Genomic DNA, 26,420 nt, shown 5'->3' with positions numbered 1-26,420 from the left:
AGCCGCTGTGTCCTCTGCCCTGGCACCCAGTCAATATTTAACACATTTTATTGAATGAATGTCTACAGCCTAGAGGAAGAAATCTGAATCATATTCATCTTACTCTGTATAATATGACAGACTTTAAGAAATAATAAAATAAAGCTTTTAAAAGCTGAAAAACCTTTTGTACTTATTTGCAAGGCGCACTTAGTGATCAAAACAGGTTTCACCATACTATTTGGATTTATAGCATTTAGTGCCCAACAAGACCTGAATCGTTACAAAAATGTAATCCAATTATTTCAGTAGCCATACGTTTGATTCTGTGCACGTCCAGAGCTTTCTCCTTGCAAACGTACAAGAGAGCAGGCCGGGGAAACTAGGAATGGTTCACATATTAAACCAGGCAGAGGGTGACTCCAGCAAAGTGCTGGGGCTGGAAATGCAAGGGAGGTAAATGCCTGCTGCACCCCCTGAGGTTTAGACAATGCCTTGAAAACTGAGGAGTAAGCAGATTAGGAAAAGATTTAGGAAAGGAAAGAGGAAACCCATTCCTCAGAATATTTACGCACAACTGAAATTGAACACCAGCGAAGAGGAGGGGAGAGAGAACAAAACACACCCCCAAGCATGACCCGTTGAGCAGCAAAATTCACGTTTTGATTCTTGCATTCGCCAAGCAGACACCACCTCAAGAAAGCCTGGGGTCTTTGTGCAGAGGCACCAAGCCTCTTCCTAAAGGGGGAAATGCATCTGCAGGAAGTTGGAACCAAATCACTTCGAGCACAGCTCATGCTCACAGTGAAACTGAGCGCACACTGGGGACAGAGCAGGTGAGTCAGTTCTCACGAAGGGCGCAGACATCCAATCTGGAGGCGATTAGCACCAGGCGCGAACTGATGATGCAGAACCTATGGAGGGTTTCCAAATTAGATTTCTGCAGCTAGACTTGCTTACTTGCTGGTTGGGCTCTTCCTTCCTCCCTCCTTCCCTGGCTTCCTTCCTTTGCTCCCTCTTTTTCTCCCTCTTTCCCTCCCTGCCTCCCAGTTTGGATGGGTGAGCAGTTACGTATCTGCACAGGCTGACGATGACACCTGGGAAAGGGCGTGCTCCCTCCATCCCACTGGCTGTGGCCTTTCACTGCACTTTCTGTGTCCTCTTCACTGAATGGACTAAAAAACAAATCACTGGAACATGGACGGCAGGGGGATCAGAAGTGGGAAGATGGCACCGTGAGACATGTTACCTGGTGTCACACTGAGTTGTGGGCTTCTGATTAGCTCTTCCAAGGGTCCTCCTACCCGTGTCCTCCAGGGTTTCCCTGACTTGCCAGTGTGAGGTGAATTCCCTCCCCTCCTGGCCTCCATCTCTACCCTCTTTGTCACAAATGGGGCCTGAAGCCACCTGTCTGCCATCGCGCCCCCCCCGTAGAGCTGGGCATTTTCCTCCTGGGCACCTTCTTTGGTCTCTTTCACTGTCTATGTCCTGTCCTGTCCCGCTGAGCGCTGCTGCTGTGCTCTTCCAATACATATTTAAAACCATCATAAAGAGCCCCTGATTCTTCCGTGTGCACAGTGTATTGCTAGGAAAAACAAGAATCCTGATCGTTCAGAGATTCCATCTTCCCCATCCCCAAGTTTGAGATATCTAAAGTTCAAGCTCGATCACTTCCTTCACATTTGATTTTAAACACTATTGTTTCTAACTGAATGGCACCCCTTTTCTCATACACAAACAGCACATCTTATCTTTAGATAACTGGGTCTTGAGAAGACACACCATCACTCTCTCTAGGCAGATATTGAAGACAGAGCCCTTCCCTCAGCCTGGACTGGCTCTCTCCCGGCAGATTCTCATCCATCTTTCCAAACCCAGATGGCTGTCTCCCATCCTGGGAAGCCTTCCTCGGTCCAGAGCAGAGGCTCTGTTCTAGGAGAGCCTCCCACCTCTTCCCTCCCATCTCATGACACTTGGTAGGACTGGATCATAATTTATCTGTTTCCTGTCTATTGCCTCCAGCAGACAGTAAGTGGCTCTGAGGCTGGGCCAGGACGGTGATAAATCCATCTCTGCATCCCCATCACGCTGCCTGACACATTAGGCTGGAGAAATGTAAGGTAAGTGGATGACTGTCAATCCCCTGCCTTCCACTCTTCAGGATAAATATCCTTTGTCAACTGTGTAAAGCATTTAGCTGCTACACAGATGACAATGGCTTCTAGGAGATGGAGCTAAGATGAAAATAAGAGAGCAGAGGAAGTAAAATGTTTCTCTATCTGGCCTGAAGCCACACCATTCAGGGCACAAACGAGGCTGCCATGACCCACTACCTTCTGACCTCTTACTCTGTGGTGCCCTCTCTACCCCATGGCCTTTGAAGGCAAAGCCACAGGAGTTGGTGCATTCCACACAGCCTAAGGTCACTGGCAGGAAGCTGCTCCCATCAGCACTTGACAGGTCAATTTCCCTCAGTTGCACTCCTTGTGAAGTTTCCCCAGTCACTGTCGTGTACCTGCTGCACCTGCTCTTTGAAACCAGAGTATTTTGAGGGGTTCGAGGTAATAAACCCATTGTCACAGACAATGACTCAAGTCCCTTCACGGAAGCAGTAGAGACTGGATCACCCGCCCACTAACAAAGCTGAAATATGGCCCAACTTCTGTCTGCAACTAAAGCGGCAGGGACTCACAACCCACAGGTGGCATTCAGCCATCCCCAGGACGCAATGGGTAGAGAACATGATGGGGAGACGAGGTGCTTTCTGAAAACCCTTGGAAAGCAGCCAAACCAAAATGCAACCCCTGAACTGAAATCAGTCAACTGGGAATCCTAACAAGCAATGGCTGCTCAAATAAAGACAATGATGGTGGAATGATCATGGGAAAGGGTGGGTGGCTGGTGGCTGGTCTTTGAAGCAGGAGAAAGGAGGGGGCAGAAGAACTGTCAGTAGGGGCTGGACATGGTGCCTCACACTTGTAATGCCAGCACTTTGGGAGGATCACTTGAGGCCAGGAGTTCAAAATCAGCCTGGGCAACAGAGTGAGACCCCGTCTCCAAAAAAAAAAAAATGAGTGTGTGTGTGTGTCTGTGTGTGTATTAGTTAGCTGGGTATAGTGGCACACACCTATGGTCCCAGCTACTTGAGAGGCTGAAGTGGGAAGACGACTTGAGCCCAGGAGGTCAAGGCTGCAGTGAGCTAGGACTGCACCACTGCACTCTAGTTTGGGTGACAAAGAAAGACCCTGCCTCTAAAAACAAACAAACAAACTTAAAAAGAACTGGTCAGCTATGCTAACCAGCCAGTAGAAAGAGCTTCTCAGCAGAATCATCCTCCTGTGGAGAAGGCATCCTGGAGGCCAGCACAGGCTTCGTGAACACATCGAAGGCCACCCTCCTCCACTGCTCTGATACCCCGTTCCAGAAGAAAGAAAACTTCTGGTTTTCATTTGGTTTCTCACGGAGCACTTCCTATAGCGGAGAGAACGCGATTGTTGTGGACACGCATATCCAGTTACCTTGTGAGGCACAAACTGCCTTATGATTTAGTAAATGGACACTTCAGAGATTAGATTTTTTTCCCCTAAGTCTCTGAGGCTGGTTAGTGTGAATTAATTCACAGAGATGTCTGAACAAGATGAATGAACAGATCGAATGGAGTTTCCAAATTTCTAAAGCCAAAATCCAGACCATGGGCCCACAGTGGCCTGAATAAGGCATGGTGCCCCACCTTGCAAAGCTCACGACTTCAACCAGGTGACTGTTGCCCGCTGGCCACACCAGTGAACGGTCCTTATTAAAGTCGGCACTCCTCATACTCATAGGAGTAACAGCCATCACGACCCCCCAGGGCTTGGTGATCATGCTGCATTCTCTTCGGGGGATGCCTGGGCTCGAGTTCTCCCTAAAACATATGTATTCCATGAAGAGCCAGCTGTCAATTGCTCAAAGGGATGTGAAATGCCTTGGTGAGGATCATCTTTTGTTTCAGAAAATGGATGTGGCATGCAGATTAGGCCTTCCTCATTCCATTACATTCTTCCAAAGCTGATTCAGCTGTATATATGGGCAAATCGGCATTTATGTGAGCAAGTTTTAAAAAGTGAGCAATGGCTGGATGCAGTGGCTCACGCCTGTAATCCCAGCACTTTGGGAGGCCAAGGCAGGCGGATCACCTGAGGTCGGGAGTTCAAGACCAGCCTGACCAACATGGAGAAACCCTATCTCTACTAAAAAGGCAAAATTAGCTGAGTGTGGTGGCACAAGCCTGTAATCCCAGCTACTCAGGAAGCTGAGGCAGGAGAATCACTTGAACCTGGGAGGCGGAGGTTGCGATGAGCCAAGAACGTGCCATTGCACTCCAGCCTGGGCAACAAGAGCGAGACTCCATCTCAAAACAACAACAACAAAAACTGAGCAATGTAGAGGTCCACTCAAGAAAGCGGGGTACCATCAGTGTTTTACCTAGAGTTTCTTCTAGGCAGAGTGATCTGAGGTCTCCCCACCCATGGCCAAGTTCAGTCCACCCGTCCAGCCTGCCCTTGAGCTTATGACATGCCAGTTCCGATCTGGGAGTGGGAATCTCTTCGGGATCTTTCTCAGCTGTTAGCCCACACTCAGGGTGCTTCCTCACAGCTTGTGGTATCCTTGAGCACAATTTGGGCAAATGATCTTGATGTAATCATTAAAAAAATCAATATCCTTGAAGTTATGAGAAGAAAGGCGGGCCACATGTTATCACAAAATCAAGATCGATCTGTGAGATGCTGAGGTTCATCTTGACTGAGGAAATTTGTCCCTTGGACCTTGTGCTGTCTTGGCTGAGCCAAGTCCGTCACACCAGACACCAACACGCTTACCACAAAGCCCAACCCACGCCGTCCTTGGCCCTTCCCGGCAGTGTAAGCTATTTGGGCAAAGATGTTTTCTGCAAGTCCGAATTCCCAAGGGAAGATTCCTGGCAGCATAAGAACCCATCACATGGGTTTTTAAAATGAGCATCCTTGGTAGGAAAAAATATTTCTCCTTCCAAATGATGGATAGTAGATAAGTGGAGACCGAAAGAGGGCCAATTTATCAAGCGCTCGCACCAGCTAAGGAGAAACGTTTACATGGCATGCGTGCAAGAGGAGAAAACCTGGTGCCATGGCCTGTCACGGCCACTGTGGCTGCAGTCTGACAGCTCAGCAGGACAGGTCTATCAAACAAAAACTAGAGTGCTGTGCTCCAAAACACCGCAGGGGCTGAGCTCTTTTCCATTACAGTGGCTGGGAAGAATGAGGAGCTCCGTGCCTTACCCGTGGGGAGGCGGCCTCCCTGGCATGCTGCCTGCTCGGTGGCCTCATGAATAAGTCTTTAGTTGGGAATGGGAGACCAGGCACGGTGGACCCACGGGAGGGAGAAAGAGTCCAAGACCGAGACACACGCATTCTAGCGTCTAACGCTGCTTCAATTCGCTGCCACCTGACATCGACCCCAATCCTGGCTATGAAAAGGTCACAGGATAGCTTTGCAAGCCCTCACACAGCCGTGGCACCCTGCCCCTGTCCTTGGCTCCCTCCCCTCTCCTGTCAGATGCTCTCATCTCTCTGCTTATCCAACCTTCTAGACCCGCCTTGGTGGTGCTTCTCCCTGTCCTCAGTGACCACTGCGTTCTGTGACGTTCTGCAGCTGTGCACGGCCCTCCCTGTAGAGCAGACCCCCAGCCTCAAACTTTTTGTTCTCAGTGTCAACAACCAGCATTTCCCGATGACCTTCTCTGTTCCAGGCACCATGCTAGGTGTGAAACATAAAGATGACAAAGACTCGATGCCTCTCATCAGAATAACAACCATCTCTATCGTGAGAAAGATGAATTGGTAAAGAGGTGAATCTACTAATAATAAATTTGAGCTGGTGGTTCTCCAAGTGCAGCTGTGTTATGTACTAAAACATAGCCAGGATTTGACCTAACACCCATAGGAGTCTGAACATCTTACAGAATACAACTGAGATGCTAAGAGTCCATTCATTCTCTGCTTGGGACTCACAGAGCTCTGGAAGGCACCAGGAATACAGAAGCCCAGGCTGCCATCTTGAAGTCTGACACAGTCATGAAATCAATCTGGGACTAGTCTGGGGCAAAGCTAGTGTGACCAGGAAACCATCAAGTGGAAACTTACCAAATTTATACTCAAAGAAATACGGCATGTCTTTGCTTAATATGATACTTGAACCGTGGCAAATATTTCAGTGTATATGGAAATCATAAGGGTTTGGGTGCGCCACCCGTCAAATCATACTCAGAGGTATGCGCCAGTATCTCTATCCCGGACCTTTCCTGAATTCCACACATGCATACACCACTCTGTGGGTATCCCCCAAAGGTCTCAAGCTTAACGTGTCCAAAACCAAATTACTGATCTCACCCACCCTCCTAAATCTGCATGTCTACCATTCCTCTTTTTTCTTAACCATCAAAACTGTATAAAGTCAAAACCTTGGATTGAGACTTGAAGCCCTCCCCTTCTTCATCCTCCACATCCAGAACACATCTGAGATCTTTCCACCACTCTTCCCAGAATCACTGCCTCAACAGGAGAAGCACCTCTCGCCAGAGCTTCCCACTCGGTCTCCACCTTCCACATGTGCCTTCCAATACTTTCTTCAGCACGGCCGGAATAATACTCGAATGTAAATCAGGTTGGATCACACCACTGTTCAAAACCCTTCCCACTGCTCTTGGGTTAAAATCCAAACATTCTACCTAGTTTCTCTGTTCTCGCCCTAGGTACCTTCTGCTGTGTCACCTTCGGATGTCCTGTCTTTGATACCACCTCTAGACACACCGGCCCTCTTTCCAACGTCTCCCTCCCTACGGTCTATGGCAGATGTGCTTAGCTGCCTACTACCAACCCATTTCCTGCCTCTTTCTTCACTAGAGGAACTGTGCTTCCACTCAGGGCTTCTCCCCATTGTCAGCTTGGCCAACCATGATGATCCTGTTTTCTCTGCCAGTGACTGGTTTAGGTAAGATACCAGAGAGCTTGCTCCTCTGTACTTTCTCTACAGCACGTGAGGACGCAGCAAGAAGGCGGCCGTCTCCAAGTCAGGAAAAGAGCCCTTGCCAGGACATGAATTGGCCGACACCTTGATCTTGGACTTCCAGCCTCCAGACTACGAGAAATAAATACCTGCTGTTTACACCACATGGCATTTTGTTGTTGCAGCCTTATCTGACTAAGACATCATTGCTTAGCTTTAAATTGCTTTTCTCAGTCATTCTAAGAAACATCTGTCAATATGTCCCTACTCATAGCAGTACCAATACCCTATCCTAAGGCCACGAGTTCAGGGAAATAACTGTACAAACAAACCCAAAGGGAGGCCACAGACATTAGTGCAGACCACAGTAATGGTTCAAGGTTCAGACAGACATAAAGCAACGAATAACCAGAAGGCCAGAAAAAGGGCTACTTTTCCCCAGCCCCAGGGAAGGTTTCTCCAGACAACTGATACCAGCTTCAGTTCTTTGCGGGAAGAGGCCTGCCCTAGCATTTATTTCTTCAAGCCTTCCATAGTCAAGCTGGGTGAGGCAGGACCTCTGGTAAGATGTTTAATTGAGGACTTAGAGACCCTGGGTGAATAATACAGGGCTCATGTCCAGTGTCTGCTTACCCAGGACAACGACCACATCCCCTGAGAAAATGGTATGCAAAATTGTGTGTGTCTGTGTGTGTGTGTGTGTGTCTGTGCATGTGTATATCTGCATGTGTGTCTGTGCATGTGTGTGTCTGTGTGTGTGTGCACACGCACTCAAGTGATTTGATTAGGGGATAGGGTCCATGACTTTCATTAGATTCTCAACACACCTTCTGAAACACACCTCAACAGGATAAAACTGCAAAAGGGGATCAATGTCCTTTGAAAGGGAAAGCATTCTGTAAGTGCGATGTTAGTTTTAAAGCTCAGATGGAGCTGCCCTTTACCTATTTCCCTAAACAAGAGTCCTTTAGGCCAAGTATATGGCAATGGATGAAATTCTCCTGTGATAACGGCAAGAACGTACAGGCGCTGTCACCTAAATCCACACTGAACTACAAATGCAGCCCAGCTGAATGCTGGAGAGAGGCCATTTGCTTCTCAGAGAATGCAGCAAAGCCAATGTGGAGGGGGTGGGGGGTGGGATGTTTCCAGCATTCCTGGAGGAGAGGAGGATGCCTCACGCTGCCAAAATGTTCTCCAATCACCAGCCCCTGCAGTCTTTCATGGTGTGCAAGGGGCTCTTTCTGCAAGGAAATGTTCCCTCCTTGGGGATGATGAAACGGGGAAATTCATTGCCTAGCGACTGTGGAACAAGTTGGACTAAGCCTACCCCAAAAGTATGTTCCATAATAAGCATTTGAAAGTATAACTTCAAAAAGAAGCTGTAATTTAAAAATAACATTAGACTTAGGCAAAACAAATCAAACAAACAAGAAACAGAACTGATGATCCTGAAATAACTGTAGCAAGCCCATGTCCTAGAATTGTGTTTCCTGGGTTATGGAGATAAAGCAGCTGAGAAGAAATGAGAACTCCAAGGGTGAAATTTAGCTTTTCACTGCATTTTTTTCTCATTACGATTTCTTTGGGAGATGTAGTAATAGAGGTTTGTATCCACCAAAAAGCCAAAGTGGTGCATGAAAAGAGGCTTAATTAGCTATTAGAAAAACACAAATCGAAGCCCAATGAGACGCCACGTCATACCCATTAGGAGGCTATTATCAAAAAAAATAAAAATGACAAGTGTTGGTGTAGATGTGGAGAAACTGGAACGCCTGTGTTTGCTGCTGGGAATGTAAATTGGAGCTGCTGCTGCTGTGGAAAACTGTACGGTGGCTCCTCAGAAGCTAAATGTAGAACTGCCACATGGCCCAGCAAGTCCACTTCTAGGTACACACCCCAAAGAAGTGAAAGCAGGGACTAAAGCATGGATGTTTTTACACCCATGTTCACAGCAGCCTTCTTCATGACACCAAAACGTGGAAACAACCCATACGTCTGTCGATGGACCAAGAAAATAAACAAAACATGGTCTATCCACACAACGGAGTATTACTCAGCTTTAAAAAGGAAGGAAATTCTGACCCATGCTACACCATGGATGGGCCTTGAAGGTTTTGCTAAGTGAAATAAGCCTGAAATAAAAGGACAGATACTGTGTGATTCCACTTATATGAGGTTCCCAGAAGAGTCAAGTTCATAGAGACAGTGAGTAGTACAGAGGTTCCCAGGGGATAGGGGAGAAGGAAAAAGGAGGGTTTTGTTGTTTCTGAGATGGAGTTTTGCTCCTGTTGTCCAGGCTGGAGTGCAGTGGTGAGACCTCGGCTGACTGCAACCTCTGCCTCCCTGGTTCAAGTGATCCTCCTGCCTCAGCCTCTCGAGTAGCTGGGATGATAGACATGTACCACCACACCTGGCTAATTTTTGTACTATTAGTAGAGACAGGCTGGTCCCAAACTCCTGACGTCGTGATCTGCCCGCCTCAGCCTCCCAAAGTGCTGGGATTACAGGTGTGAGCCACCATGCCTGGCCAAAAACGAGTTTTTATTTAAGGGATGCAGTTTCAGTGTGGGGTGATAGAAAAGCTCTAGGAGTGAACAGCAATGGTGTTGTGCAACACTGTGAATGGATTTAATGCCACTGAACTGAACCCTTCAACTGTGCCCTTAAAAATGGTACATTTCGTTTCATGTATATTTCATCAAACAAACGAAAAATGGCCGGTAGAAGAGGAAGCCAAGGCAGCAGGCAGTACTTACAAGATATAGGCAATCACCCCAATGGACCAGCAGTCAACGGCTTTGCTGTAAGGTTTCTGGGCAAGGACTTCAGGAGCTGCAGAAAGACAAAGAAAAGACACAGCCTGACAATTTACACGCCTCAGACTGAAGACAGTTTTGGGGTTTGTTATTTGATGATGCCTGAACTTTCAGTGAGTATAAAAACTGAGTAGAGAGACATGACCCACTTTATTCATTGGCTTTTTTTTTTTAAAGGAAGATAGGGTCTTGCTTTGTTGTCCAGGCTGGGGTGCACTGGGTGCACTGCAGTCTTGACCTCCTGGGCACAAGCACATCTCTCACCTAAGCCTCCTGAGTAGTTGGAACCACAGGTACAAGCCACCATGCCTGGCTAATTTTTCTTCTTTTGTTTTTTAAGAGATGAAGTCTCGGAATATTATCCAGCCTGGTCTTGAACTCCTGGCCTCAAGTAATCCTCCCACATCAGCCTCCCAAAATGCTGGGGTTACAGGTATGAGTCACTGCACTCAATAGGCATTTTTAACTAGGAAAAAACATGAAGACTCTACAGTATCTAAAGAATGTAAATAAATAATTAAGGGGCGTGTGGGGGGAGGGGGAGACTACCATAGCTATTTTATGGTAGGGCTGTACTAAGAGTAACTCAGGTCAGGCCGATATAAAAAGAAATACTCATTTGGGTGTCCGGAGTCTGTGACATCACCTCAAGGCAGCGTTTCTGGCCTCTCTGTAGGTCCTTACTAGGCACTGCGGGGTCGCAAAGGTGAAGCCCCTCCCTGGGCCTTCCTGGAGCTGATGGTACAGTGGAGCTCAGAGAAGGCCTACCCTCTGAAAATCCTGCTTCAGGCCTGCTCCTAATTCCTTCTCTAGGGTTTGGGCAGGGTGTCAGTGTGTTCGTTTCATTTTCTCATCTCATTTATGGAACAAAAAAACTGCAATTTAACCTTGCATTCTTGGTTCTAAAGCACTCTTCATCAAGAGTCATCTTCGACAGGGGCTTGGGCTTGCTCTGTACTAATCCTGACTTCCTGTTCCTGGTCTTGGGGCTTGTCCTATACTGATCCTGACTCCCTGTTCCTGGCCTTGGGGCTTTTGCTATATTGATCCCAACTCCCTGTTCCTGGCCTTAGGCTTTTGCTATACTGATCCTGACTCCCTGTTCCTGGCTTGGGGCTTGTTTATACTGATCCTGACTCCTGGCCTATGGCCATCACCCAGCATTGGCTACACACTCAGTCTGGTAACCAGCAGCATCTGGCATAGCTGGCACTCAGTATACCTTAGTGCAAAGAGTAGATAACTACAAAACAAGGCAGCGAATCTGAGTAAGAGCTCCTTTGCCCACAAACACATGTGATGACAATGTCTTTAGCAAAGACTTTCCAGAAAATTTTTAAGGACAGAGAAAATAAAAATAGCTAGAGCTGAAAAGGCAGCTGTTGGATGCTGAGTTAGGTCTTCTTTTGTGATGTAGTCACTCACCCCAACAATCCTTGAGGAGAAGTGCTAGTAGAATGATCACTATTATTCCTGAATGACAAGGGAGGATGCAGAGGTATGAGAGGTCAGGTAACTTGGCCAGTGTTACCCAGTGGAAATGTGATATTCACTCAAACTTCCTTTCAGAAGAGACCTAACTTATATTAAGTGTCTGTCATCAAGTGGGCCCTGGGTGAGTCATTCATAAACGTTTTCTACTGCAATCCTTTAGACTCACAAATATCATTATGTGCACCTGAGAAAAATGAGCCTCAGAGAAGTTAAGTAACTTGTCCCACATCACACAGCTAGAGAGGAAAGAGCTGAGACTTGAAACCAGGTCAATCTGATCCTTGTTCCAGCTCCTTTCACTCAAACATACTGTCTGCTAAGGTGAGGGCATCTTCAGTCTAGATGTACACGGCTGTCCCATCTTTTGGTTTCCCCAGGACACATTGGAAGATGTTGTCTTGGGCCACACATAAAATACACTGACACTAATAATAGCTGATGAGTTAAAAATCAAAAATTGCAACAACAAAAAATTTCATAATGTTTTAAGAAAATTTACGAATTATTGTTGGGTGTCATTCAAAGCTGCATGCGGCCCACTGGTTGGAAAGGAAAGCTCTTTTGCAGAAAAATGAAAGTTCTTTTACAGAAAAATGTATTTCATCCTGCTAACAATATATATATTGCTGAGCAAAAACAGGAAGAACAGCATATAAACCACTGCTAAGCATCTCTGCTCATGGCAGTGCAGGATGCACTCCGCAGATTATCCCACAAGTGACTTTGGTCTCCAACTCCCCTACACCTCCTGTCAGATTTTTATTTTATTTTAATTAATTAATTAATTAATTTGAGACAGAGTCTCACTCTGTCACCAAGGCTGGAGGGCAGTGGCACAATCTCTGCTCACTGCAACCTCCGCCTCCTGGGTTCAAGAGATTCTCCTGCCTCAGCCTCCTGAGTGGCTGGGACTACAGGCGCACGCCACCACACCCAGCTAATTTTTGTATTTAGTAGAGACCAGGTTTCACCATGTTGGCCAGGATGGTCTCGCTCTCTTGACCTTGTGATCCGCCTACCTTGGCCTCCCAAAGAGCTGAGATTACAGGTGTGAGCCACCGCGCTTGTAATTTTTATTTTTTTTTTAAAACAAGAGCAAAATAAATAAATCTGCACATCGTTTCTTTGCTATGTGGACCCTCAATGAGGCAGGAAAATGAGAGACAGAACTTCAAAGCCAGGGAGGGTCTGCCCTTGAATGACAGGGCAATGAGTTGTCCACTGTGACTGCTAAGAGCACATATCTTAGACTCTTGTATTACGAGAACTGACAAAAGGGAGCCACTGACCACAGTGAACGTCTTTCTGATTCAGGAAGCATGCTCTTCCTGAGCTGGAACTCTGGTCCAAGTGGCCAGGCGAGCACGGATGGCATGAGAGGCGACGGCATCTCCAAGGACCCTCCAGGGCCAGCCTTGCGGCCTGATGGAAAGTGTCCATGAGGCAGAGAAGGCTCCTACAGCAACACCTGACCAGCTTCCCCTCTGCAGAGCTGACAGCATGTGTCAGGAGGGCAGGGCCAAGCTGACAGCATGTGTCGGGAGGGCAGGGCCAAGCCAGCGGGTAGAGGCCCTGGATTCCAGATCATAGGAATCTGCAAAGCTCTTCAGCAAGACGGCACAGCAGCCTGACCCGGCCACTCTACAGAACCAGATGTCCAATGGCATAGAGGCACTGGGAGCTCAGGACAAGCTTGAGAGCACAACCTCCTGCCCCGTGCTAAGTGCCCAGAGGTGGGGGCCGCAGTGAGCTATCATTGCACTACTGCACTCCAGCCTGGGTAACAGAGTGAGCCCCGTCTCTAAAATAAATAAATATAAAATAAAAGGTTTCTGCTTTGGATAATAGCATGGTTGTTACGGGGGAAAAGGTCTAAATTATTAATAAGTAAATCTCAGGATGACAATATTGGGGATGGAAATTTATATATTTGTGTCAAGAATTTGAAAAAGAATAGACATTTCTTGTTCTTTTTGGTGTTGTGTCTTATCTGTGTCACACAGACCAACAAAACACAAATATTTTTGAACCAACCAGAGATGGGTAAACTATTTGTCTTCTGGTGATCGTGATGTGCTTGGAAACAAAGGCAGGGGGTGAAGAGAGATGCCCAACAGCAACAGACACACGAGGAAGGAGCCCAGAGGAGGAAGCCGTGCTGCCTCCAACAGCTGCCTCCACAGCCTCTGAACAAAGACCTGGCCGATGCCCTAGCAAGGAGGATAGCAGGAATACGAGGCCACAGCCACCGCAGAGCAGGCTTCCCGCCCAGGAAGCGCAGATACTGTGTTCTCATGAGTGCTCTCTGCTCACAGCTGTCCAGCATCATGGATGGTGGGAGGGAAGGAGAATTCTTTAAGAGAACAACCTCCTCCCCGTTGTCATCATCTGTTAGAATGAGGAACATACTGGCCACCATCCATTGTTCAGAAAACGAAGGAATAAAGAAAGATTATTTTTTTTTTTCCTAGACGTCGACACATCGAGGGACACCTGCACATGACGCATTTCACTCTCAATCTGGCAAATCTGCTTACACACTGGGCTGTTGTGCAAGGCATATAGAGACTGGAAAAGCAAAGGGCTAATTTTTATGCTTGGGTGTTACTTGAGATGTTTAGATTTTTTTTTTTTTTCCTTTGGGAAGGAATCTTGCTCTGTTGCCCATGCTGGAATACAAATGGTGTGATCTCGGTTCACTGCAACCTCCGCCAACTAGGTTCCAGCAATTCTCCTGCCTCAGCCTCCCAAGTAGTTGGAATTACAGGCACCCACCACTATGCCTGACTACTTTTTGTATTTTTAGTAGAGATGGGGTTTCGTCATGTTGGCCAAGCTGGTCTCGAACTCCTGACCTCAGGTGATCTGCCCACCTTGGCCTCCCAAAGTGCTAGGATTACAGGCATGAGCCACCATGCCTGGCTAAGATGTTTAGATTCTTGAAGCCACAGACTAACTACACTTACATAATTTTTAAAACATGAGACTCTGATTAAATGGTAAAGTTTATAACATCAAGCATATGGTTAAGAAAAGATTCCTGGGTCACATGTGGTGGCTCATGCCTATAATCCAGCACTTTGGGAGGCTAAAGTAGAAGGATCACCTGAGTCCAGAGTTGGAGGCTGCAGTGAGTTATGATTGTGCTGTTGCATGATGGGCAACAGAGGGAGACCGTGTCTCTCAAATAAATAAATAAATAAATATAAAAGATTTTGGCTTTGGATAACAGGCATGGTTCTTATGCGGGAAGTTCTAAATTATTAACAAGTAAATATCAAGATGACAATACTGGGGATGGAAATTTACATATTTGTGTCAAGAACTTGAACAAGAATGTACATTTCTTGCTCTTTTTGGTGTTGTATCTTATCTATGTTACATAGATTGACAAAACACAAATATTTTTTAACCAGTTAGAGATGGGTAAACTGTTTATCTTCTGGTGACCTTCTTAACTGCACCTGGAAACAAACCCGGGGGTGAAGACAGACGTGCCATGTCACCAAGCAAACAAGACAAAGCAAACCAATTTGGAAATAATATTCCCACCAACATGAACTATTTTTAAAATCGCTAATGGTACACACACCCAGAGCCTAAATTCTAATTTGATTTATAATTGCTGGAATCAAGGGTTCTTTGAAACATTGTTTTAAAAAGCCCACCAAGACCACTTCAAACAGCTACTTTTTATCCCACAGAAATTCATGGAAAAGATACATTCTCAGGCAATATTCAAAACCCTCCTGGCACTCTGATAGGGTGGCCAAGCGAGGTCAAACTGTGGAGATCCACAGGGCTCTTTTCTCTCCTGCTCGCCTCCTGTAACTGGCAGTCGGCTGTACTGCTTCACCAACTGGCTGGATTCACCTGGTCCATCTAGCATAGCTCTCGACCCACCCATTCTCCTGTCTCAGCTGTGGTGAAGCACATAGCCCTGGGAGAGTCTACTTCTCACTCTGATCTTTTCAGAGGCCAGTTTTCCGGCTGAAAACCAGCCAAACCTCCCGGTCTTATGTTACCAGTCTGACACCACATGGCCAGAACTCTTCTGTAACTCCAAAAAATCACAGCGCCCAACTTACAAACCTGCTGAAGACCAAGCTTCCAGACCAAGGAGGTGCTGAGCATAGTCCCTCCAGAGCCTCGGAAACTGATGAGGGCTCTGAGCTATGCAGCCACAGTTCCATCTCCTGGCCAGTGCTGCCGGGAGATACCCAAGAGCTTCCTAGTCAAGGAGAAATCCTATTCTCTTCTAATTACAGGCAGCAATTAGAAGAGAACACGATTTCTTTGAGAAGGAATCTCGCTCTGTTGCCCATGCTGGAATGCAAATTGAAGCATGATGGGAGGACCTGACAATGACCCCTGCTGCTCCAATGTCTCCTGCAAGAGGGACCCTCTGAGTTCCTCCTTATCTGGAGCTACTGACAAAGATACGCTGTCACTGAAAGGCTCCATGGCTTGTGTAAGAATGTCCCCAGCCCCCAGACAGGGCAGGAAAGGAAGGACCTAGCCTCCTGGCCCAGCCACGACAGAAAGGACATCCTCTCAAGTGACAAGGGAGAGTCCCTGGGGGCTCTGTCAATGGCTATTGGGAAACCCACCTACCTGGAGATACTGAAAGAGACATACGCAAGCCAGGCAGCAGGTCCAGCCTTCAGGATGCCCCTTAGGCTTGCCCAAAGCCAGCGTTTTGGAGCTGCAGAGAATGGGGTTAGGGTGGGGGCAGCTGTACTCAGTAGACTCGCACTGGACACAACAATTGGGTTCCCAGGTCCATGCACCAAAATCCTGTAACACACTGGCCTCCTGCGGCTTCCACTGGACCTCAAATATCCCTTTACTGCCACAGAAATCCCACTGTCAAACAGCAGACTGCATGCTGCTAGAGGGCAGGGCATAGCTCTCATCTCTGCAGGTCCTGATGGGTCAGCACTTGATGATTCAACTGAATGCAACCTCGTTGCCACATACCATCATTTCTACAGAGAAATGTCTTCCAAATTCCATACGACTGGGCTACAAATCAACTTTGCTACCTGAAATATTTTTGGCGAGTAGGTACAAGAAAAAATAACAGGATAGAGTGGGGAACACATGAATTTGCGAATGGAGGCAACTGGCAGCTGGCAAGTGCCTGTATCAGGTAAAAGCAGGGGCAGCCGCCAAACACCCTTCATGAACACGTGATTTCAGACAGAACTTTAAGGAGAAAAGAGGCAGAATTCACCCAAATTCTCAATGTGTGACTGTGTTTGTCACTCACGTTACTCTCCCTTTAAGACCTTTTCTTTGCCTGGCAAGGTACCTCACGCCTGTAATCCCAGCAATTTTGGAGGCTGAGCTGGGTAAGTCACCTGAGGTCAGGAGTTCAAGACCAACCTGACCAACATAGTGAAACCCTGTCTCTACCAAAAATGCAAAAATTAGTCAGATGTCATGGTGGGTGCCTGTAGTCCTAGCTACTTGGGAGGCTGAGGCAGGAGAATAGCTTGAATCTGGGAGGCGGACGTTGCATGAGCTGAAATCATGCCATTGCACTCCAGCCTGAGCAACAAGAGTGAAACTCCACCTAAAAAAAAAAAAAACCCTTTCTCCAAGGAAGTTTGGGACTGACAGCTCGAGTGGGCAGAAGATGGTGGCACATCAGGAGGGGGCAGCCTGGGCTGACAGGGGCAGTCCTCGATGCCAGAGGGTGAAAGCTAACAGTCCAGAACCAGGTCGGGTGCAGTGGCTCAGGCCTGCAATCCCAGCACTATGGGAGGCTGAGGTGGGCAGAGCACTTGAGGTCATGAGCTCCAGATCAGCCTGGCCAACATGATGAAACCCCATCTTTACTAAAAATACAAAAGTTGGGGCTGGGCGTGGTGGTGCACACCTGCAGTCCCAGCTACTCGGGAGGCTGAGGCTGGAGAGTCACTTGGACTGAGAAGGCAGAGGTTGTAGTGGGCTGTGATTATGCCACTGTACTCCAGCCTGGGCCACAGAGCGAGACTCCATCTCAAAAAAAAAAAAAAAATCAAAAACTAAACTGAAATACTGAATTTACGCTAAAAACAGACTCAGGAGCAAAGAACAGAAAGAACGACTTTGTTACACGATCTCTCGGAACTTCTCCTGCTCAGATCAGCTTTCTTTGCTATTCCTGAAACAACAATGCCCCACTGGCTTATTAAGTTTACACCAGTAAATAAAAGTTAAGCTCCATGTAAACCACACCGCCTCACTAGAGTGTCCCAGGAGCCATCAGAGACCTCTGTGGACAGATGCGGTCCTTCTCAGAGCCCACGCGTAGCTCATGCTCTTTATACAACACGAGGTTGAGAATTTAAAAATAACTGGATTTACTACTGTGAGACATCACCAGCCCACTTATGGAAAATCTCACTTTGCAGGAAACACTTTCTATAAACCAAGCTACTTTATATTGATTTAGAGCAAGTATTCCTGGCGAAGGGAAGGACTCCACAGACTTAAAAAAAAAATTTCAGAAACCTTTCATCTTGTTTTTAAAACAAGTAAACTGCCGATTTTCCTTACCAAAGAAGAGAAAAGAAAAAGGCGTAACCAAGTGGAACTGAAAACTAAGAGGAGCTGTCTTGTGGGTGTGCAGCCTGCAGTAATCAATCTTCATGCTCTCATGAAACAGAAAAGAATTTTCCCTTGCCTGAGCCCCGAGGATGTGCCAAGAAGCAGTTTCTGCTAAGAGGGCGGAGGAAACTGTGAGGCCCTCACCCTGCTAGGAAGCCCACGTTCAGGGTGCTTCACACATGACCCCTCCAGTGGGCGTGATGGTGATACATCAGGAGGGAGCAGCCTGGGGGGACAGGGGCAGTTCTCAATGCAAGAAGATAAGAGCCAGCAGTCCAGAACCAAGCTGGGCACGGTGGCTCACGCCTGCAATCCCAGCATTTTGGGAGGCCAAGGTGGGCAGATCACTTGAGGTCAGGAGTTCCAGATCAGCCTGGCCAACATGATGAAACCCCATCTCCACTAAAAGTATAAAAATTAGCCAGGCGTGGTGGCACACACCTGTAGTCTCTGCTACTCGGGATGGTGAGGCGGGAGAATCGCTTGGACTGAGGAGGTGGAGGTTGCAGTGAGCCGAGATTGCTCCACTTCACTCTAGCATGGGCAACAGAGTGAGACTGTCTCTAAATAAATAAATAACCAAAAACCAAACTGAAAATACTGAATTTACTCTAAATACAAGCTTGTTATCAGCTCCAGCATGGAATCAAAGAGCAGGAATCTAGGCTGGGTTCTGTGCCAGGGTAAACTAGGGGATTCATTAGCTTGCCTGTGCCTCAGTTTCCTGTCTTGAGAGGCACCTGCCACTCTGTCCTAGAGTTATGACTGCAAGAGAAGAACTGGAGCTCTGCATGCAAAAGCCACACACGGCCCCTCAGCATAAACAATGCCGTCAGACATCTGTGTCCAGGCCTAGATGCTCAGGTCACAGCCGGTCTTCCTGTCCTTGAGGGACTCCCACCAGGAAGTGGGCAGAAGCAATGCTTCCCTGGCAGCGGGGGAGGGAACACTGGCTATTGAACCAAATTGCAACTGAGTTTCTGATACTGCATAGCAGAGAAGAGGCGAGATTTCTCTTCTTTTCTTTTCTTTCTTTTTTTTATTTTTTTGAGATGGAGTCTCGATATGTAGCCAAGGCTGAAATGCAATGGCATAATCTTGGCTCACTTCAGCCTCTACCTCCTGGGTTCAAGTAATTCTCCTGCCTCAGCCTCCCAAGTTCAAGTAATTCTCCTGCCTCAGCCTCCTGAGTAGTTGGGTCTACAGGCACATGCCACCATATCTGGCTATTTTTTTTTTTTTTTATTTTTAGTAGAGACAGGGTTTTACCATGTTGGCCAGGATGGTCTTGATCTCCTGACCTCATGATCTGCCCGCCCCAGCCTCCCAAAATGCTGGAATGACAGGCATGAGCCACCGTGCCTGGCCAAGATTTCTTTCAAACAGTGAGAGAGAAAGATGACGTTTCTACACAGCAGTGGCCTTTTCAGAGATGCTAAACAGAACTTAAAGATGATGAAAAATAAAATTAAGTTTCTGTGTTGTTAGAACCTCAGACACATATTTCAGGGGAAAATTTGGACTTAGTAAGAATGACATCAAGACAAGGAAGTGATACTGAACGTGCCTGGTCAGGTCGCCTTCCTGTCAGTAGCGGAATTAGCAGTAGCAGCGGTATTAAAAAAAAACATCAGAGAATGAGGGACTTTACTGTGAGCATCTCAATAAACACCTGTTGCCTCACCCAGGATTCTAGTATTGCAGTCCCGATTTCTGGCAAGTAAAAATCAGGTTGAAACCCAGGATCGTTCCCTACTGTTTGTCCTCTGCCCAAAGCCCTGGGAGACAAGCGGAAGGCTCTTGGGACGGCTCCAGTCTTTTCTGTTGGTATAGCCTCCTCCTTCACCCAGAGCTGTCATTCATGAAGAATGTATTGCCTCTAGCAATAGATCAGGATGGCAAAAAGATAATTATATTAAAAATGTGATCAAGGCTGGGCACAGTGGCTCATGCCTGTAATCCCAGCACTTCGGGAGGCTGAGGCCAGCAGATCACCTGAGGTCAGGAGTTTGAGACCAGCCTGGCCAAGATGGTGAAACCCTGTCTCTACTAAAATATAAAAATTAGCCAGGCATGGTGGCATGCACCTGTAATCTCAGCTGCTTGGGAGGCTGATGCAGGAGAATCACTTGAACCTGAGAGGCGGAGACTGCAGTGAGCTGAGATTGTGCTACTGCACTCCAACCTGTGCAACACAGTGAGACTCCCTCTCCAAAAAGAAAGAAAGAAAGAAAGAAAGGATCGCCAAAGAGCAGCTTACCCTGATTTTCCCAGTAGCCTCGAATTTCACCACAGGCATGAGAAGTCCCCATGAAAGCACCGTACTGGTATGTAATTACCATCCTCAGCCGAGCCAGGACTGCTGTGCAAATGCTCCCAAAGCCAAACACAGAGGTGTGAGGCTAAGGAACGGGGAGGGAGGAGCGGGCGGCAGCTGGGCTTCTGAAATGTGGGAGTGCCTTGGAACTCGGCGGGATGGAAGAAGTCAACCTTACCAAGGAAGGCATTTCAGAGCAATGTGGCCACAAATGGCCCTGCTGTGTGGCCCTTCTCGGGCCTCCCAACGGAGCCTACCTGGGGTGTGACCACCACGTGATGCCTACTCTGTACTACACCAAGTTTTTCTTCTGAAATCTGATTAAGAAGACTGCTAGAGTCATTCCAGGATTTTGGGTTTTTAATAATTACAAAGAAGAAAACGGGGCTACACAATGCGCCATCCCCTTCTTTCCCATCATGACAAAGTGGTCCCAGGTCAGAAAGTGTGACCTCCACCCCACGTCAAGTGTTTAAAGAAGCAATTCCAGAAGGAAGACAAGTGCTTTAAAAACACTGTTCAGAGTGACTCTGTGGGACTACATGTGTGGGATGGGGCTCCTCGAAGCCGGGCTGGGATTACGTGGCCCACGTACACTGAGTCAGGTCCTACAAGTCTCCCAGCTTGGCGGGGGGTGGCTGTCCCTCCAACACAGGAGGCCTGACACAGGGGGCCTCGCGGTAGCCCACGGTGTGATCAAATGTTCTCTGTGGGCTGTCACCGAGGAGCTGTTGAGAGAGAAAATTCTCATCTGAATGTTCCGCCTACTCTGTGCCCTGTATGACAATTTCTCAGTTACATAAAACCCTGTTTCGACACTAACAGTTGAAGAGGGTGAGAACAATGATGTAATGCTTATAGTCACGGACCAAAATATGGTATTTAAGTGAGAAACAAATAAAAATCAAACTCTGTTGGGGAGCCACCACATCGAGGACTGAGATTACAGAACTAGAAACAGAAGCACTGTGGGGAAAGAGGAAAAGAATCAAGGTTACACCGAAGACAGAAGCTGGGGAGCCCATCGGCTGAATCCTTCTTCTTGTCTGTTTGGGGTGACGATGGGAAAGATGATGGCCAGTATCCTCGACACGTGGATATTTACCCACTTGAAGGATAGTAACTCACAAGTCTATAGAAATGTACAATGTTGAAACCAGAAAGAACTCACAGGTGATGTTTAGCCCAGCACATTTATTTTACATACAAGAAACTGAGAATCCCCAAGTTTAAGTGAAAGGTGCAGGCCTCCTTCACATCTAACCAATGGCAGAGACAGGAGGACACTCGGTGCAGTGACTGCCACCAACTATAAGCTGGGCAGCTTTGAGGATGGAGGTCCTCACCCCAACACTGTGCTGGTTAGAACCCCTGGTTTCTAAGAGTGCATCGTAGTCCCAAGCCCCACATCAACGTCTAGAAGTGCGGTGATCCTTGAGTTACACCAATCCTCTAACTCAGTGAAAAAATACTGAGAACATTGACCAACTGTTCTCTATCTCCTTTTAGAGAAGAATAAGACGAAACATGTTTAAACTATTTTAGGCAAGTTAAGGCCGAGCTAGATCAAAGACGTCTATCGAGGCTTTGCAGGCAACACTGCAACTAAGATCTGGAAGGAAATGAACGATTCCTTCCCTGACAGCCTCAGGAACATAACAGCCACCAATGAAAGCACCAGTGTGCAGTTCTGCTTCCAGACAGAACAACGGATCGGCCGTAAATGTTCCTTCTTATTTCGGAGTGACATCCATAATGGAATAGTGTGGCAGTGGCTGTGCACTCCACCCACAATATTGCTAGGTGATGAACTGTGACTGAACAAGGCTCAATAAAAGACATTCTCAATGGCGGGCGCAGTGGCTCACGCCTGTAATCCCAGAACTTTGGGAGGCTGAAGTGGGCGGATCATGAGGTTAAGGGATTGAGACCATTCTGGCCAACATGGTGAAACCCTGTCTCTACTAAAAATACAAAAATAAGCTGGGCATGGTGGTGTGCGCCTGTAATCCCAGCTACTCAGGAGGCTGAGGCAGGAGAATAACTTGAACCTGGGAGGCAGAGGTTGCAGTGAGCCGAGATCACACCATTGTGCTCCAGCCTGAGCAACAAGAGCAAAACTCCATCTCAGAAAATAATAATTATAATAAAACGGTAATTCACAAATTGAAGCCAACACTTCTACCTATCGAAAGTTTGAACTCAAGCTATAAACTTATAGATTGCCCTGGGGGGAATGGAAGCTTTTCCTCATCTACATTCACACACTTCTTTCTAAATATAAAGACAGCATGCTAGGCTGTGAAGAGATGGCAACCCTCTGCCCATGGCTTGGGCCCACAGGACAGTGTGGTCCCTGAATCAGAAGTGGTAGGTCTCTCTCCCTCCTCCCTCACAGATGCCGAGTAGGGCTGGGCTCTGCCCTCTTCCAATGGAAAACGTTACAGCAGGGATGAAGCTGCAGTTTCTGTGCTCAAGATTCAAAATGGTGTCACAAGGGCCTTGCAGGGAGAATTCACGGCTGGGGAAGGAGGTGGGTGGCTGGGGCCAGCCCCAGGGTGGGCATCGTGCTGGTGCACTCGTGCCACACCCATTTCACCTTCTTCCTGTCATTCCTCTAACTGCAGGGCTAGCATACACTTAATTAATAGTCCAACTGGAGCTGGGCGCAGTGGCTCCACCTGTAATCCCAGCACTTTGGGAGGCCAAGGCAGGTGGATCAGCTGAAGTCAGAAGTTTGAGACCAGCCTGACCAACATGGAGAAACCCCATCTCTACTAAAAATACAAAATTAGGCCTGGCATGGTGGCTCATGCCTGTAATCCCAGCTACTTGGGGGGCTGAGGCATAAGAATTGCTTGAACCCAGGAGGCGGAGGTTGCAGTGAGCCAAGGTTGCACTTTGGATGCTTAGTACAAAGAACTAGGGGTTGCAATTTTAGGAAAAACTTGAATGCCTGGCGTCGCATTGCAGTACAGATCAGGGTTGACTGGTGGATGAGGGTGACTTGGTCAAGGTCTGAACCAGGTTCCTCCATTAACATTTCTGTCTCAATCCTTGGAATGTTTTCTTGTGTCTGTACCTTACTGTTATCTCAGTGTGTCACTGTAAATCACTCAGAAGCAGATGTATGCAGTATCTCTGGAAATGGAATCTGGGATTCATCCAAATTAACTCCCAGCCTCCAGTCAGGCCCACAACCAAATCAAATGGGATTTCTACCCAACTGTGCAAAAGTTTTCAAGGAAATCACTTCCCGTTATGCATAACTGATTCCAATGTCCCTCAATCTTTTTATTCTTTCCCCCAAGGGAACTGAAGGCAACTGTGATCACGTTAAGCTCAAATGCTTTGGATGACTGAGTTGACATGTGGTGACTACACCACACATGAACAGGCACGCGTGTGCACATGCACCGTCCTTACCAACATAGCATGGAGTTCCACAGGCAGTGGACATCACACACCCACAGGCACGCGTGTGCACATGCACTGTCCTTACCAACATAGCCCGGAGTTCCACAGGCAGTGGACATCACACACCCACAGGCACGCGTGTGCACACACACCGTCCTTACCAACATAGCCCGGAGTTCCACAGGCAGTGGACATCACACACCCACAGGCACGCGTGTGCACACACACCGTCCTTACCAACATAGCCCGGAGTTCCACAGGCAGTGGACATCACACACCCACAGGCACGCGTGTGCACACACACCGTCCTTACCAACATAGCCCGGAGTTCCACAGGCAGTGGACATCACACACCCACAGGCACGCGTGTGCACACACACCGTCCTTACCAACATAGCCCGGAGTTCCACAGGCAGTGGACATCACACACCCACAGGCACGCGTGTGCACACACACCGTCCTTACCAACATAGCCCGGAGTTCCACAGGCAGTGGACATCACACACCCACAGGCACGCGTGTGCACACACACCGTCCTTACCAACATAGCCCGGAGTTCCACAGGCAGTGGACATCACATCTCCTTTGCCCTCCATTTTTGACAATCCAAAGTCACTGATCATTATTTTGGACTCCTCATCTTGACTGTAGTACAAGAGATTTTCGGGCTACAAAGAAAACAAGAAAAAAACATTACCAACTATGTGTAGAGCTGGGTTAATTGTGGAACTCACTCAACTGCAAAACCTACTCATGACGTCAGGATGTCTTTGACCTTCGGACACAGTAGATGCATCAACTAGAGCAGCGGCCAACAGAAACGGTGCAGAGCCCAGCACGGTGTCTGGCACAGACAGGCCTTCAGTCAATGTTAGTCCCTTTCCTTTACTAATACCTTGTCTGCTTCAAAAAACGCATCAGGCTGCACCCAATGGTTCACACCTGTAATCCCAGCACTTTGGGAGGCCAAGGCAGGTGGATCACCTGAGGTTGGGAGTTCGAGACCAGCCTGACGAACATGGAAAAACCCCATCTCTACTAAAAATACAAAAATTAGCCAGGCGTGGTGGCACATGCTTGTAATCCCAGCTACTCAGGAGGCTGAGGCAGGAGAATCGCTTGAACCTGGGAGGCTAAGGCAGGAGAATTGCTTGAACCCGGGAGGCGGAGGTTGTGGTGAGCTGAGATCACGCCATTACACTCCAGCCTGGGTGGCAAGAGTGAAACTCCATCTCAAGAAACAAAACAAAACAAATAAAACACACCATATTCTGAGGCAATCTAGAAAGCTGACTGTCTTGCAGACTTGTGGACTCAGGTCTGGGGTTAGGAAGGAGACTCCCGGAATGAAAGAATTCTTGCAGGTGCTTCTCTACTCCTTCTCACGAGTGATGTTTCTTGAATCCAAGGGTCTCTGTTTCTGCCCTCAGCAACGTCCCCTGGTGCCCTGGAGTTCTGGGACATATGCTACATCTGAGCCCTTCACTAAGGCTAGCCAGCCCCTGCTCGCTCCCCTGCCAGGGAAGAGGAGGAATGTCATCCCGGAATAAATGAATCCGGAACTGGAAGACATAGCACTTTCCAGCCATGTATCCTTAAGGGGTCCACACTGCTGCTGGCCTTTCTGTGAAGCGTGGGTTGATTTCATCTCTTGTCTGCTACTCTGAACAGTGCACAGGCAGCAGGAATGCACAGCAAAGGCCTTCCTCCATTTCTCATGGTCCTCGTGTCCCTGTCTTCACTACAGTTCTGCAACACACGGGAGGGGCTGAGAGTGGCAGTCCGGGGGGTGGCAGGCGAGCCAGTGAAGGATCCTTTGCATAGTGTTTTATGAAGAATTGGGAGGGACAGCGGGGGCGGCGGGGAGCTGGGGAGAGATAGCCTGGGGAGAAATGCCAAATGTGGGTGAAGGGGAGGAAGGCAGCAAAACACACTGCCATGTGTGTACCTATGCAAATGTCTGCACATGTACCCCAAAACCTAAAATGCAATAAAAAATAAAAAAAAGAATTGGGGAATCTCATTGCTCCTAGCGAGGAAGCAGGTGGGGCTTATGTAGGTTGGAAAGCTACAGCCTTGGAGCTAGTCCCCCGCACTGCTGGCTGCACGCCGAACATAGAGAGGCACCTGCTTCTTTTTTTTTTTTTTAATACAGCTGCTGTACTTGACTCCTGGATTCATCATTATGATGACGATTTATCACTGGAGAGACAATGTCAAGGACTGTCATCTCTGCTGTTGTCCGGGAATGTCCACCCTCCAGATAATCCTTACCCAGTGAATAAGGAATCATTTCTGTCATTTACACCAAACCTTTAAGGGAGCACAGCAGGAAGAATCAGACTTGGGAAAGGCATCTTCCCACAGCACTGCCCACGAGGCTCTCCCACCAACCCCAGGGGGAGTCACCCTCTGTCAGGGGTTTGTGGTGAATTTTGGGTCGGACTTGAGAAACTATTCCTATGTAGAGTGTGAAAGGAAAATAAATCTCAGGACCCCAAAATTACTAAGCCAGAGGGAAAAGTCAAGCTGGGAACTACGCAAGCCTGCTTCCTGTTTTATTCCTAAAGAGCGTAGCTACAAAGATAAACGAAAAGCCACAATCCTCTCTCGTGATTTGCCAAAAAGGAAATTTCTTGTGGGCAAAGGACAGACAAAACTCAAAGTCTGGCTGGGTGCAGCTCACGTCTGTAATCCCAGCACTTTGGGAGATCAAGGTGGGTGGATCACCTGAGGTCCCGAGTTCGAGACCAGCCTGGCCAACATGGTGAAAA

General features: G+C 47.7%; 1 protein-coding gene and 1 long non-coding RNA gene across 7 annotated transcripts in view; one reads left to right on the top strand and one right to left on the bottom strand.

Annotated features, from left to right (window-relative positions):
• CAMK1D (calcium/calmodulin dependent protein kinase ID) overlaps positions 1 to 26,420 on the bottom strand; it is a 456,826-nt gene that overhangs the window by 33,491 nt on the left and 396,915 nt on the right. For all 5 annotated transcript variants that reach the window (XM_054258458.2, XM_054258451.2, XM_054258455.2 and 2 more), the window contains 2 exons: positions 24,188 to 24,314; positions 9,762 to 9,837 (listed from right to left, as the gene is read on the bottom strand). In XM_054258458.2, the coding sequence (XP_054114433.1) occupies positions 9,762 to 9,837; positions 24,188 to 24,314 (203 nt within the window). The remainder of the gene's footprint in view (positions 1 to 9,761; positions 9,838 to 24,187; positions 24,315 to 26,420) is intronic.
• On the top strand, positions 644 to 7,161 carry LOC108592455 (uncharacterized). 2 transcript variants are annotated; one of them, XR_001912558.4, is made up of 3 exons: positions 644 to 815; positions 2,002 to 2,099; positions 7,030 to 7,161. It is a non-coding gene; the product is annotated as an uncharacterized LOC108592455 (long non-coding RNA). The 2 variants fall into 2 exon arrangements; XR_001912557.4 differs by having other exon boundaries at positions 6,749 to 7,161.

The sequence above is a fragment of the Callithrix jacchus genome, chromosome 7 (genome assembly GCF_049354715.1).
Source record: "Callithrix jacchus isolate 240 chromosome 7, calJac240_pri, whole genome shotgun sequence".
Lineage (NCBI taxonomy): Eukaryota > Metazoa > Chordata > Mammalia > Primates > Cebidae > Callithrix > Callithrix jacchus.
The sequence above is the reverse complement of the archived record's forward strand: the minus strand, read 5'-3'. Positions and strand labels throughout refer to the sequence as shown.